We start from the raw sequence: 14857 nt of genomic DNA, 5'->3' as shown, positions 1-14857 counted from the left end.
GAGTCTTTTACATGTTCAAGCGTTGTTTTTTAAATACTAATGGATATTACCTAAAGAAGATTTTTTGTAATTGCTCACGTGAACCAAGAGTCACCCTACTGTGGGTCTTCATGTGAAACAACTGCCGTTCCACTGTAATAAATTGGTAAAAATCACTGAAAATAGAAATTTCATTTTCTTCACTTTTAAAAGATTTTAGTTCTGGATTTTATTTCATTGGTAATTGCTTGTGTGCACGCCCGAGTTTCTGTTGTTCAGTGCAGGCAGGGAGGACGCTTGGGAATTCAAACACCACTTGTAGTGTTCAATGTAAAAAGAAATCTCAATAGGAAATAGCCTATGAATAAGTTCATTTTGGAAACAGGACCCTTTAAATTTGATTCCTAAAACTGTGTATGTGTTAAAGTGGATTTCTATGACAACCTAGTGCTGCATTACACAGACCAGCTTGATGTTCATCTTTCCTTTTTGCCAGTACATCTTTCAACATCAGTAACAGGCTGAAATTGCTATAGATATTCTTTCTCCCAGTGCAGTTGTGCTACAACCTGAGGTGGGTGTCCCTGAGTCCCTGGTGCTCACAGACCCATCTGAAGGTCATGTTTTAAACATCCCCTTTCTAGATGACAAGAGGTGAGGCACATTCGTTAAATATTCAAGATGTCTACTGGGTGCATCACGCCTGTAATCCTAGCTATGCAGGAGGGTGAGATCTGAGGACAGAACTTTGAAGGCAGCCTTGGCAAACAAATCTGTGAGACTCTTATTTTCAATTAGCCAGTAAAAAGCCAGAAGCGGAGGTGTGGCTCCAGTGGTAGAGGGCCAGCCTTGAGCTGAAAATACTAGTCAAGAGCAAATTCTCCACATGATGAATGACACAGACGCTAGACATTCCCACACTGAGGCCAAAGGAGGACACACATAGGACTCGTTGACTAAAGCTCAATAGCTATGCGCAGATGATCATATAAAATAATAGCTTATGGAAGGCACTCCATAAAAAGGAACTAGGAGATATGTTTAGTTGCCGCTGTTGTTTTCTTTTCCTTTGGTCTTGTTCGTGTGTTTCTATTTGGGAAGGTAAGTGGGGCACAGAAAAGGTGGAACAAGGGTGAACAAACACAACAGTGGTGATCGCTAGACACCATGAGCAAAATGGACTCTACCTCTTGTGGGTGGGGACGAGAGGGAAGAACTGGGGGAGGGAAGGGGAGAAAGAACTGTGCTTATTACCTGACTCGGGCAACTGTAAACTCTCTGTACATCGACCCTACAATAACAATAAAAATAAAATTGAAAAAAAGAGAATATCCTGAGTACTAGCCCCAGGAGTAGTGTGTGTGCGCACGTGAACATGAACACACACACACACACACACAGAATGAGGCCTCTTCACGGGAAATCATGAAGGTAAAGTCGATTCATGTGGACAGTTCTCTGGTGTTCATTATCAAAGATATCACAGGTCGGGCTGGGGATATAGCCTAGTGGCAAGAGTGCCTGCCTCGGATACACGAGGCCCTAGGTTCGATTCCCCAGCACCACATATACAGAAAATGGCCAGAAGCGGCGCTGTGGCTCAAGTGGCAGAGTGCTAGCCTTGAGCGGGAAGAAGCCAGGGACAGTGCTCAGGCCCTGAGTCCAAGGCCCAGGACTGGCCAAAAAAAAAAAAAAGATATCACAGGTTACCGTCATGAGACTGGCACCCAAATCACCCATCACCTGTCCTTAGAGCTGCTTACCACAAAGCTCTGACACCACAGATCACCCATCCTTAAACACTGCAGAGTGGGATGAGGGTGAGGACCATAGCTCCCTGGTATCAATCCTTAAGGGACACAGAGCACACATCTGGATTCCTTTCCTCACTAGGATTTCTTTAGCATTTATCTTTTCAGGTGGCCCCAGGGACTTGTTTCTCACTGACTAAGCAAGCGAAAATCAATATGGTGGGAGGAATGAGGCACCTCTGTGTTTGGACTCAGCAAGAGGAATTCTTTGCAACTTCCAACTTACACTGGTTGATACTGGTTAAAGCAGACACAGTTGGCCAGTAAGCAGGGGTGGGAACGAAAGACCCAAAACAAATGAAAATACTGCACTGGGAGGAAGGGTGCTGCAGGAAGAAAGAAAAGAAAGCCCTGTGGCAAGCTTTGTGATTACCTGCAACAGATAACTGGCACAGACACAAACGAGAACCCGAGAAGCCACAGTGCTGATTCAATAGCTTACAAAGGCTCCGTGTGGCAAAAAGTAATCCGATCTATAACGTAGGCAGTACATCATCTAAATGGCAGTTCCTCGTAGGAAAGAGAATTCAAGGTACCAAATGCTTGTACTTGCTAACGATGAAGCATAAATTAACTCACTACAAAAATGTATAATTGTGTATCTAGTAAAGAAGCTCAGTAGACGCTTGTATTCTGATACCCCGGGCAGAGAATGTGGACGTATGTCCATCTCTTCATCCTACAGGCTACATTGTACTTGAAGGAAGTCCTTTTTGGAAGCCCGCACAACAGTATAATAAACAAAAAAAAGGCTTTACATTTTGTGACACAACAATCCTAACTGGAGGATATTTTTAGCTTTGGCTAAGCAAACAAAACTCACATCTGGACAGCAGTCTACAGAAAAAATGGAGGAAGAAGAGAAATCACTGAATTAATTGCTCAGCAAATGGTACACTACCTACCGCTCGGAATATTATGTAGCAAATAAAAGACAATGAGAAAAATATATCGTGTTTTCTTTGGGCTGCCATAACCGAATGCCCAAGACCGAATAACTTATAAAGAAGAAAACGTTCGTTATTACAGTTGACACTGAGAAGTCCAAGGTCAAGGGGTCAAGTGCGATGAGCACCTTCTCGATGTGTCATTCCAAGGGAAAAGGTAGGTATCAGAGAGACAGGAGCACAGGAATGCCAAGGTCGCCATTAAAATAGCCCGCGCTGGTGAAGACAAATGCACTCCTCTGACGGCTTCATTCTTTTAATTAATTTCATTCGTTCACGAGGCAAAACCCTTACGCTCCAGTCACTTCTTGCTAGGCTGCACCATTGCATTGGTGATTAATTTTCCAACATATGCAGTTTGGGGAGCAAACTTGAAGTCTGTATGCCGGGTTGGGAAGTGTGTGTGTGTGTGTGTGTGTGTGTGTGTGTGTGTGTGTGTGTGCATATATATGTATGCATACATATAAATTGCTGTACGCATAAAAATATTTAAACCACATGCTATGAATGTGTTCTCCAAGATGAATCCATTGAAATCTAATTATCATTGGGAAGCTATCCAGGGCTGAAGCCCTTGTGAATGGAGTAATTCCCTCACAGAAGAGGTGAGAGGAAACTGTTTCCCTTTCTTTTTTTTCCCCCCATCACATGGGAAGACAAATCTAAGGTGCCATCCAGTAAGCATCTCCGGAGCCTTCAATAGACACTGGTGCTGCTGTGAGTTGGTCCCAGTGTTCTAGCCACCAGAACCACAAGGAAGGAAGCTTCTGCTTGGTTTATATATGAGTCGTGTTGAATACTTTGCCATCACTTGACGGCCTAAGATGTTACGTATACTAACACAGTGCTGTCCAAATGGATATTATTTGAACTTTGTGGGAGAGTGCCAATGAAAATTTAAAAATCTTTTCCAGGAGAGACAATTTTGGAAATATTCTCAGATACTAAACCGTCTTTTTTCTCATGTAAAAGGCAAACGCGCTTGATCTTAAAAGGAGACTTTCCTAGCAGGGCAAATGTGGCTACTGCTACGCAGGAGGTGAAGGTCTGAAGGTTGAGTTTCAAAGCGAATCCAGGCAGAAAAGTCTGTGAGACTCTTACCACCAATTAACAAGCAAAATGCCAGGCTGGCGATATGGTTCAAGTGGCAGAGCAAAGGGAATGGAGCTGTTACATGTAAATGAATGGCTGTCAACACCATGGTAGGAGAGTTCATTAGGTGACATACAATGTTCTCAAGTAACTACGCAAGGAAAGCAATTTTCACAAAAACAAAGCCAGGCTAAATGTTATGGAAAAAGTTCAAAAATTCATCTTGAACTCTCCTTTATCCTGTATTCATTATGATATGCAGTTATTGACATTTTATTCAGGCTTGTGTTAAAACAGCTAAATATTAATGCTAATTAAACCTGTCTTTTCATCCTGAAATCTACATTCGTCCTTCTAATTCCAAACATATACAATAAAATAATGCGTTACTTAAAACATAGCCTAGGTCTTCTTGTTTTTGTCTAATAAAATCAGAAAATGCAGGAGACTGACTAGCTAATGTGGATACCATAGTGCTGGCCACTTCTTATCTTGATTTTAAAAGCAGATGATACAGGTAACTGCGATAGTCGATTTACAGCGAATTTCTTCCCTCTGTCGGAAGCAGATGGAATGCCCCTACATGTAAAGTTTCACACAGGTGTGGAACTGCTTGGCTTCCTCTCTAGCTTTCTGAATTAGAATCACTAAAGGATTATTTTAGAACCAACTTTCTGTGAGATTTTTGGATTCCAATGAAAATTAGCACACATTTTATCTTCATAAAACAATCTAAGTAAAGCCTTTGCTAAAAAAAAAATCAAAGATTATGTTAAACTCCTTTGTTATTTCATATAACATGAAAAGAAAACCATGTAATCTTAACTTTAAATTCAGTTTCTGAAAAGAATGAACTAAAGCTCTTTTGAGTTGGAGAAAGTCAAATTAGTGAAACATTTTAGCATTCCTTATATACTAACACAAGAATCAATAAAACCAGTAATTTAAAACTAGTTCTCCATGGACATTGATGGAAAGGAAGAACCCCGAGTGAGCAAAGGGGAACAGGTAAGTTTATCAGAAGCGAGAGATCATTTCTCTGTTAAGAAAAATGCTACGAATTATTTGACCTAATCTGTTGCAGATAACACAGTTAATGAAGCTTTAAGTAAACTTTCTCATTGTGTAAGATGTATGTTTCCTCTGAATTTTATGGTTTATCTGTAACTTTCCTGCATTGCAATATGCTTCCTCATGCTCTACAATCCTGCTATTTTTCACTCTCTTATGTCATGATTTTTATTGTGATATTGTTAGATTTCCTGCTGTTTTCCCTTCTTGTGTTGTCTCTAACGTCTTTTCTTTATGATGACTTATAGCAAGATCTGCAACACCAGCTCCAATCCTTTGCCTGGGTAAAGCAGCAAGTAAATCTGAATAAGTAAGCAGTTGCCACCTTCAAAATCTAACTGGTCTAGCACCAAGAAGAAACGATGTCATGTGACAGAGATAAGTCCTCTCCTCAAGACTAAAGTGATGACCACTTCCTCAGGAGAATATGAGGTGACAGAAGAGGACTGGATGACTGTGAGGAGAGTTGACTTGGGAATGTCCACACTCATTCTCCATGTCAGTCTGACGTAGCTCTGTGAATTCATATATCTTCCTTGGCCATTTCAGAGTTGCCTGAGACAGCCCACCTGCATGAGACCCGCCAAAGATGGCTACCGTGTTCTCGGGAAGTGTGGCCTGTGTGACCAGTAGGACCTGCTTCATTACTTTTTATTTGGTAGTGTCGGCACTGAGCTTTGAACTCCGGGCCTTGCATTTTTGCTTAGCTTTTTCATTCAAAGCGCAAGGTGTTACTGCACCCATTGAGCCACAGCTCTACTTCTGCATTTTTGAAGACTGACACTAAGAATCTCACGGATGTCTTTGCCTGGCCTGAATTTAATCTACAATCTTCAGATCTCAGCCTTGTGAGGAGTAGGATTACAGCCATGATCTACCAGGGCCTGGCTAGGCCCTCATTTTGCTCTATGTCGGAAGGAGGCTCACTTCATTTGAGCTACACGGATATCAGTCAGTTAACACTGAAGAAAAAGGCTGAGGAAGTAGTGAACTTCACCTCCTACCAAGTGTAGATGAAGGAGTCGCGCTCTGTGCCAAGAATACACACAGGGCAGTATCAATACAAAAAGGATAACGATTCCGGATGGCCATACTATAGGTGTGGGTAGAGTTGTGTTCCTCTGCGTACCAGAATGCTCACTAAACTATAAACGCCCAAGCAAAAAGGCATGCAGATTGCTATTCCAGACGCCTCCTGTCATCTCGCCAGCACAGGCGGGTCAGAGGCCGGCCGCGCGCAGGAGGGGAGGGCGGGCGGGGACGCTCACGTACCGGTGCACGCCGCTGCTGCACATGATGATGTGGCAGGCCCCCAGCCGGTCACACAGCTCCGAGGACACAGACAGCAGCCCCGCTCCCGACGCGCTGCAGGTGGTGTGGGCACAGGCGGCCGTGCGCGTGGCGCGGATGAACGAGGCCGCCAGGCGATAGAGCTCATCCAACGCGCCGAGCGGCCTCAGGAGCTGCGGGGAAACGGGGGGGGGGTCAGGACAGGGCAGGGAAAGCCTGCCGGCTGGGATGCAACTCGCGACGCACCGCTCCCGACCAGAGGTCTGAACGAGCTTGGTGATTACAGAGACTGGAAGTATCCATCACCGTACACAGTTCAAACAAGCGCAGCCAAAAGAAAGCAAGGTAAGGGAGGCCTGGGGATAGCAATGCACTGAGAATGCCGCCTACTGTTACCTTGTCTACGTAAGCCGCTTTCGAAGTGGAGTTTGGTGGTGAGTTTGACTTGTCCAAGTAGAATGCGCTGTAAGGAACCAAAGAAATGATCATTTATTATTTGGAAAAACGTAAAACGTATGAAGCTGTTCCTTGTACATGTATACACACATGTATATGCAAATGTATTTGATTGTGGTAAAATACATATAAAATTTACTACTTTAACCCATCTTTTTTGTGACAGTCCTGAAGCTTGAACGGTAACATTCCTTTCTTTATGTATATTTAAGTGTCCTAAAGTGCTAAGTGGGTTTTTATTCGTATCTTATTTCTGTTATTAAAAGGTAAATGCCTCACTAGACTATAACCCTACTACATGCACCTAAGAGTTTTATATTGTTTAATATGCAGATGGAATAATGGTTAATGCTAAACTAATGTACATGAAGTATTCAGTAATGTGACAAGAAGACAAGTCTCACCCAGCAGACACTACTAACTCAAATCCAATTCCACACGCTGGGAAGCATGTCTTGAAACTTTTTAGGTCACAGCAATGAATGAAACTAAGATAAAAGATTTTCTGCTTCCCGGAGTTCATTCAAAGTATTTTACAACGGATTTTTAACAAATGACAATTAGTTAGACTCATGGAATCTAGGCAACTCAAGTGTGTAAAGAACACCACCGTGTTTGGTTAAGGAGAAGACTGTCATGTAAGTAGCTTATTGAAGATACCGCAGGTCTTTGGAACTCGGAATCACCCAGAGAAAAAGATCATCTATATAGATGCTGCCACAGGTCATCGGTGCCATCTCAGGAAGCCTCTCCACAGAAACGTTCCCCGACATTCTTCTGAGAGCGAGCGAGTCACCGATTCAGCACTCAGAGTGCTTTTTATTTCAGTGTTCTGCCTCTCCTCTAGCCGCTCACAAATGACTTGACAGAAACATTCAAACACCCAATGGGGCAGAGTCTTTCAAAAGTATTTCATGAAAATAACTTAGAGGTTAAAAAGTTAGCCCACATGAAGTATCTTGACTTAGTAACAATCTCTTAAGCGTTACATAGCAGAACTGAAGTAATAACAGTGATGTAAGTTTGCCATGCAAAATACTCTCAGAAGATAAGGAATTCCTACAAATCCGGAATTAAATCTACTGGCTCATCCAGATGTGCCAGTAGTTAATAAATGTGAATCCATTGTAATGATGGGCGACTCATAATTCTTAGCAGTCACCAACTCATGATTATGCAAGCTAATCAACAAGTATCAATTAACAAAGAATTATTAAGTATACCAATGCAATGATGAAGTCTGGAGAAAATAACCAGGAACTGTAGCTAACTCAGTAACTTCTACATACTATACAGACAGCAATATAATTTCCTTCAATTGTTTGTTTAAACATTTGTTTGCTAATTCGATAAACATAATTCGATCATTTGTTAAAATAAGAATACAGGATTATGCCTGAAACCATATAGGTACTCTGGAGGCTAAGATCTGAGGATCATGGTTTGAAGCCAGTCTGGGTAGCTATGAGACTCAAATCTCCAATGATCTACCCAAAAGCCAGAAGTAGAAATGTGGCTCAGGTGGTAAAGCTCTAGCCTTGAATGAAATGGCCAAGAAAGAATGCAAGGCCCCAAGTTCAACCCCAGTGCTGGCACAGAGAAAGAAGAAGATCTAGACGGCTGAAACTAATATTAGTAATTCTTCATCAGAAAATAAAAGGCCAAAGATTTAATCAGCCACAGGTTTACAGGTACGCATCAAATTTCAGTGTCATTCAGAATATGACAAACTGTGGATAGGAAATAAATTCCTAATGCACTATCCTTAATTAGAAAAGCCTCACAATGCCCTTTAATCAAATTTTATGAGGAAAGTTAATGGCAAAGCTGGATTCATGCCAAAAGTGACAGTAGTTTATTATGCTTCTGAGGTCGGCAGGAATGAAGTCATACTCCTTTGTCTGAATACAGAAAAAAAATCTTCCTGAGATTTTTGAAAGTGTTGCTGCTATTTCCTAAGGAATGAACAGTGAGTTCTGTTGTGTGCTGCTGTACATCAAGACTTTACAGTCGCAGCCTTGTAAATTAACTCTGCCAGGTAAGGGTACTTGATGGTACTAGTTTTTTCATGTGATACCTTTAGAATAAGAGACCAATGCAATACTAAGTTTCAGTGAGTAGTAGTTCAAGTAGCTACAATAACAGGAGAACATTTTCATTGGAGGAAACACCAGGACCAGCATAGCAGAGGCATAGAATAGATAGAGCGATAAACTTTATTGGATCGGATTCCTGTGAAACAGGGACACAGAATGTTGGGGCATTCTATAGTTGATAATTTTTAATGCCCATATGTGCTTATTATTTAACACAATCTTGTGGACATGAAGAGACAAAAAGCAACTATTATTATTACTAGTATTTTGCTGGTCGTGGGGCTTAAAATCAGGGCCTGGGCACTGTCCTTAAGCCTTTTATGATCAAGGCTAATGCTAAGGATAATTTGAGTGGTGACTCAAATTCACTTGTGGCTTTTTGGTGATTAATTGGAGATGAAGAGTCTCATGGATTTCCCTGCCTAGGCAAGATAAATCCGTAAACTTATAAATATTAGGTTAGGCTACAACTTAACACTAAGCCATAAATACAGAAAATCATTTGATAGTGGCCAGAAGTTAAAATTAAGAGTAAGGACATCTGATGATTTGTCCTTCAACGAATGATAATTACAATCAAGAGAAAAACATTCTCAAGGTTCTCTGGAACCCACAGTAGCACTTTTTTGTTTTCCTTATAAACTACTCTATCTAAAAGTGATTCAGTTGCCGGGTATTGTGGTACAGACCTGTAATCTTGGATAGTAGGTAGGTAGAGGCAGAAGGATCTGGGGATACTATTTGAGGCCTTCTGGGTAAGCTAGTGTGATTCTATCTCAAAAACTGAATACACACAAAAAGTCTTGGGGGATGGCTCAAGCGGGCAGGCAGGCCCACGGCTTAATTCTTAGCATGAGATATAGAAAGCAAGGGAGAGGAGAGGACAGTCCAGGAGAGGAGAGACAGACAGACGGACAGACAGAGACAGAGACGGAGAAAGACATTAGCAGAGAGATGAGATAGATATAGAGAGATAGAGTGAGACAAAAAGGAGAGAGAAATAAGAGACAGAGACGGAAAGTAGAGCAACATTTGTGTTCAGTTCTAAATAAGAAGAGATTAAAATAAACACTACAGTCGACACTGAGATTTCAAGCACTTAATTCTCCCTTGTGTACTTCTGCAATAGAAAATCCAGAAAAGCCAAGCTTTCCTTTATCAGGCACGATCCAAGGCCCTTCAATATGCTAAATACAGTAAGTCACTCGATGATCATTGTGATTATCCATTCTTCAAGACTATCTTCAGAATTACCTCCCTGAGGCTTTCTCAGTATCTCTAGATTCAGCATTTTATCCATGGATCCATGCCCTGTACAATTTCCAAATCCAATATCTATTGGTTTGTACTTAGAGATATGTTCATATGTTTCTCTCCCCATTAAACCATGAGATCAAGACACTATAGTTTGTTTTGTTATCTTGTCACTCTTCATAGTGCTTGACACATAGTGAATATTCAAGCAAATAAATAATTTCACAAAGGCTACTGCTGAATGACAGATCATTTTAAACCACTTCAGAGGAGAAACATGTCTTCTTTCAAGTATGATTCTGGATCAAAAAGTTCTCAATACTGTCTTCATGAATAGTGGCTGTCAGATAAGAAATAATAGTCAGTGCCTATCCCACAACACTAAGAAAATGTAGAGGAGGGATTGGGATGGATGAGAGAGAATGACGAAAGGGGTAATGATATCAATCAAGATGCATTGTACTTGTGGACTTGTTGAATGGTGACACCTTTGTACAACTACATAAAGATAATACAAACATCATCAAGTACATATCAACTAATAATTTAAATAGTTCAAAAATATTATCAAGAATAATAAATTTTCCCATCACACAGTATTTATTGATTTTTATAGTTTCTCTTAGGAATGAGGGGTGGGGGGAGCTGAATGGAAAAGACAAGTCAAGTCTCTGTCCACTCTGTCCAACCTTAAACTTTCTTTGTTTCCCCCCTTTATTGTCAAAGTGAAGTACAGAGGGGTTACAGTTTCATACATTTCTTGCTCAGCTTGTTACCTCCTCCTTAAACTTTCAATGAGGTTAATTACCATCAGCAGAAGTAGCATGCAACTGCCACCCCAGTCTAAGATATTAAAGACAGCAACAACTCAAGAACGAGTCTCATAAAGAACTGTGGACATCTGCCTCTGACCAAAGTGCAGGAGGCATAGTAGAGCTAGAAAGCTAGAATTAAAGCCATGCAGACATGAGGAGAGGCCCCTAGCCGAACTCAGAGGCACTAGGAATATACGAGAAGTCTACCAAGGAATTTAAGCCATACATTCACGGATCAAATGAGCACAGACCAGAGGTCTGCACATAATCTGCAGGAGAGCGCGATCTTTGTCATGTTTAATACCACATGCCTAACATCTGAAAAACTGCCCAACTAAGGTGGCTATTCAGTATTTGTGAAATAAACAAAGGTAAATAATTCAAGGACAACATAAATATCAATTACAATGGACAAGAGACCACCTCATGCAACATTACATCCTTCTTGAGTAAAAAACTTCAAGTGTGACCAAGTCCATTCTAAACGAAAATACCTACACCTCAGTGACTCCATGTCCCATCTGGATAGAGTTGACAACTTCCCTTCTTTACCATCCCACAAAGACAACAGTGGACTGACTATGCTTCAACCCAGGCTGCCCATGACAGGGAGCGACCACGGCACTGCTAGATCCATTCTCCCAAAGTAATGACAAGAACTTGGCATTGGCCAATGCCAGTGGACATACTCCACATATTATTTTCTGAATCTCTTCTTGTAATATGGCACCTGCTCTTCTCCTTAGCCTTTTAATGTTGGCCTTGTCCCTTGCTGGTTTTCACACACAATTCTCTTGTCCTGCCTGTTCGTTCTTCTCCCTGGCATTTCTTCATTCCTTGTCCCTAAAGCTCCTGCTTGATAAGGTGTGTCTTTCCACACAAGCCTTGCTCGGCAGTCTTCTAGGTCATCTTTGGTTCCTAACAGAGATCTAAATCACCTCTAAACTCCAGGTTTACGTATGCAGTTCTTTGTTATTAAGTGACTCATTTTCAAGCCAGGTAGAATACCAGGCACTGCAGAGAAAAGTTAAGAATCAAACACTATTTATCTACAAAGAACCAACAGTGTTGTTTGGGAATGAGAATAAGTAAGAGTAACCCAGCATGATGAGTGATCTCTAGATGTTTAGCAGAGTGCTAGAAAAGAACATCACTGAGAACATTAGGAGAGATGTTATCGGTAATCCTTTTGTTAATCAGAACTTTTTAAACTGATGGCTTTACATTTTTAACAAAACCGTATTAAATAAAAGTTTCATTGTTAATCTTGTGATTTATACATGGCATCAAAACTTCATTGAATGTTTGTTAAGAAATTGCTTTTAAAATTCTTCTCTTTCTATCAACCTATCTATGTGAGATTGATTTTCTTTGGCCTTCAAGGTTATTAAATTAAACACAAGATTGAGATATACATTTTCCTATAAACCTTGTTATTTCAGCCTAGATAAGTCCACCCAGCAAGAAATGCGCCCATCTCTCTAACTCAAAACTTTGAATATTGTTCTATGCACAAGCTGACCAATGTAAATGTAAAGATATCAAATGTGGAAAAAAAAAATCACCATTTCTTTCCTAGTTTTAATTTTGATTGTTGTCTGACCAAAATGACTTTACTTGCATTTTTTAAACAACCTACAGAATCAGAGAGCAGTCAGGCCACAGTAGTACATACATAGCTAGACATGACACTTTTCAACTAGTTTTCAATGACACATGGCATTAAGAGTCCTTCTTTCAAGTACTCCCACTGGAGGAGCGTGTGACCCTTTGGCAAGGTAAGTCATGGCAGACTTGAATAACCAGCTTTCCTGTCTTTGGGCTGTTATCTAGGAGCAGTGCGATGGACAGTTAGAGAAACAGGATCACGGGCATCAAGGTAGGGACAGCTAATTTTCCTCAAAACAGATACTCAATACGGAAAGAGGGACTGGAATCCACGTTGAATGGAGTATCCATTCTCTAGTAGATGAATGCAAGAGGAAATTCCATTTATTATCCCATCTCTTCTTAGTTATGTCGTATTTCATATTTACCCTAACTCCCCACCTACAACCTGTCATTTGTTCTATTAAGTACGTTTCTATTTACTTTTTCTTGCCTGGCTCTTAAGAAATGCAAACTATGTCATATTAGAGCTACTGAAACTATCTTTCCATAAAGCTAGCAAAGGATTTGTTTATCATTTCCCTTGTTTTTTTCTGAATGTATCTAATTCTATGTCTGAGGTCCAATACCATAAGTACATTAAGTTCAAAATCAATCTGAAGCATATTCAGGAAGTTTCTAAATTATTAATGTGTAACACAACTGCATGAAATATATTCTGAATGGAATAAAACCCTGGGCTTTCAATTTAGCATGATTAAATATATAGCTGAATGGACTTCAATGGAAATATTTTATTAAATTCAATTTCACATGTATAGAGTTAAAAATAGTTTATGTTTACTGATAACGTATGATTTCTGTCTTTATACAATTGAAATATCTAACTTCATATAATATTATAAAGCATATGTTTTTGATATGTTTTTGGAATTTAATACAAATCCATGAATGATAACGGCATTTAAAATTGATACAGATAATTCCCGCTTCTCTGCCTACAGCCATTCAGAAGCTGCATTCACTGTGAAGGCACATGCATCAGTGACATGAACTCACAGCCAAGCTCCAGAGATGTGTCTTAGTTTCCAGTCACAATACGCCTCCAACTATCGTGGACTCCGTTCGTTTGCGTGGATCCCCTCTCGCTTCCAAGGCTCTGGTCACTCTCTGCACTATTTTAGTGGCTCCTTAACTAGTCTTCCTTTCTCTCCTTCTCATCTCCCAATCTGTCCTCAACTGTACCGCCAGAATATGGCTTAAGACATCCCTTGCCTCTCCCACACCAGAACGCTTAGACTTCACAAAATGACCTCCCTGCTTACAGCCTGAGGCCTACAGACACCCCCCCCCCATACTGCTGTCCCTCCCAACCCCCAGGACCAGCACCCGAGGGGCCCTGTGCCCTGGGCAACCCCCCAGGCCCCCCACTGCTGTCCCTCCCACCCCCCAGGGTCAGCAGTAGTTCTCAGTAACTGTCCCCAGGGAAGGGAAAACTGAAGAATTCTGGATGAACTTTTCGAAAGTCATGCAAATTCTATTAAACTTCAACACCATCACTTTGCTACAAATACAGTCCAGCTGCATATATATTGACACATATAATCTTGACCTTATTTAGTTCAAATAATCTTATTTAAATTCAGACTAATTTGGCTCAATGGTTAAGGCTATAGTTAATATTCACTTAACTTTTACTGTAGAAGAATACTTTCCTTTTTTTAAATGAGTAAATATTTCTGCTTTATTTTTATTGTTTGTAACATTAAACATATATAGAGAATTTGCATGATTCTCTTCCTAAATGACTGCTAGAATTTTACAAACTCAATCTACCTACGATTAACCTTGCCCTCGGTTTAAGCTGGATAGGCTACCAAACCTAATTAGATTTTACAAGCCAAATGCTGTATGGTTCACCCCACACATGATATCCATATCTACATTAATCAATCACTGTGTCTATTCTATGTTCATTGCTTCCATGTTAGAATCAGATCTTGAGTGTCAAAAGCTCAGGGCCTGAGCTATATTTCCCAACTGTTACCAGACTAAAGCAATGAAAGGATCATTTATAGCCATACATTTGCCTCCCCTGGTTCATCTTATAAAACAAAAGGCAGCTGAAGTGTCAACACAAAGGAACTGAACAAAAGTAATAGGAAAGACGTTCACAGAAAAGCTTGACTAAGGTGACTTGAATATATAGTTAAGACACGTTGTCCTTGTGATCAGATAGAAAAGTCAGCAGAGTTAAAAATAAAAATCAATCTATATCCCATAAACACTGGCAACTTGGTCATACATTGTGTATTTCTCTACCTGATTTCCGGAGGGTATAGTCAGTTGTTTTTGACAGCAACGGCTCTCATCTATTCTAAAGAATATTATGAACACCAAGCACTTTGATCCTCTTTTTGCTTTGGTGAAAACAAAAC

At 40.5% G+C, this 14857-nt stretch overlaps 1 protein-coding gene across 1 annotated transcript in view; it reads right to left on the bottom strand.

The window, feature by feature from the left end:
* Nucleotides 1-14857, bottom strand: part of Prex2 (phosphatidylinositol-3,4,5-trisphosphate dependent Rac exchange factor 2) — a 234051-nt gene that overhangs the window by 26931 nt on the left and 192263 nt on the right. Inside the window, exons 36-37 of the mRNA XM_048358365.1 lie at nucleotides 6587-6653; nucleotides 6173-6363 (exon numbers count right to left, since the gene is read on the bottom strand). Coding sequence (XP_048214322.1) covers nucleotides 6173-6363; nucleotides 6587-6653 — 258 coding nt within the window. The remainder of the gene's footprint in view (nucleotides 1-6172; nucleotides 6364-6586; nucleotides 6654-14857) is intronic.

Source organism: Perognathus longimembris, chromosome 12 (genome assembly GCF_023159225.1).
Source record: "Perognathus longimembris pacificus isolate PPM17 chromosome 12, ASM2315922v1, whole genome shotgun sequence".
NCBI lineage: Eukaryota > Metazoa > Chordata > Mammalia > Rodentia > Heteromyidae > Perognathus > Perognathus longimembris.
The sequence above is the reverse complement of the archived record's forward strand: the minus strand, read 5'-3'. Positions and strand labels throughout refer to the sequence as shown.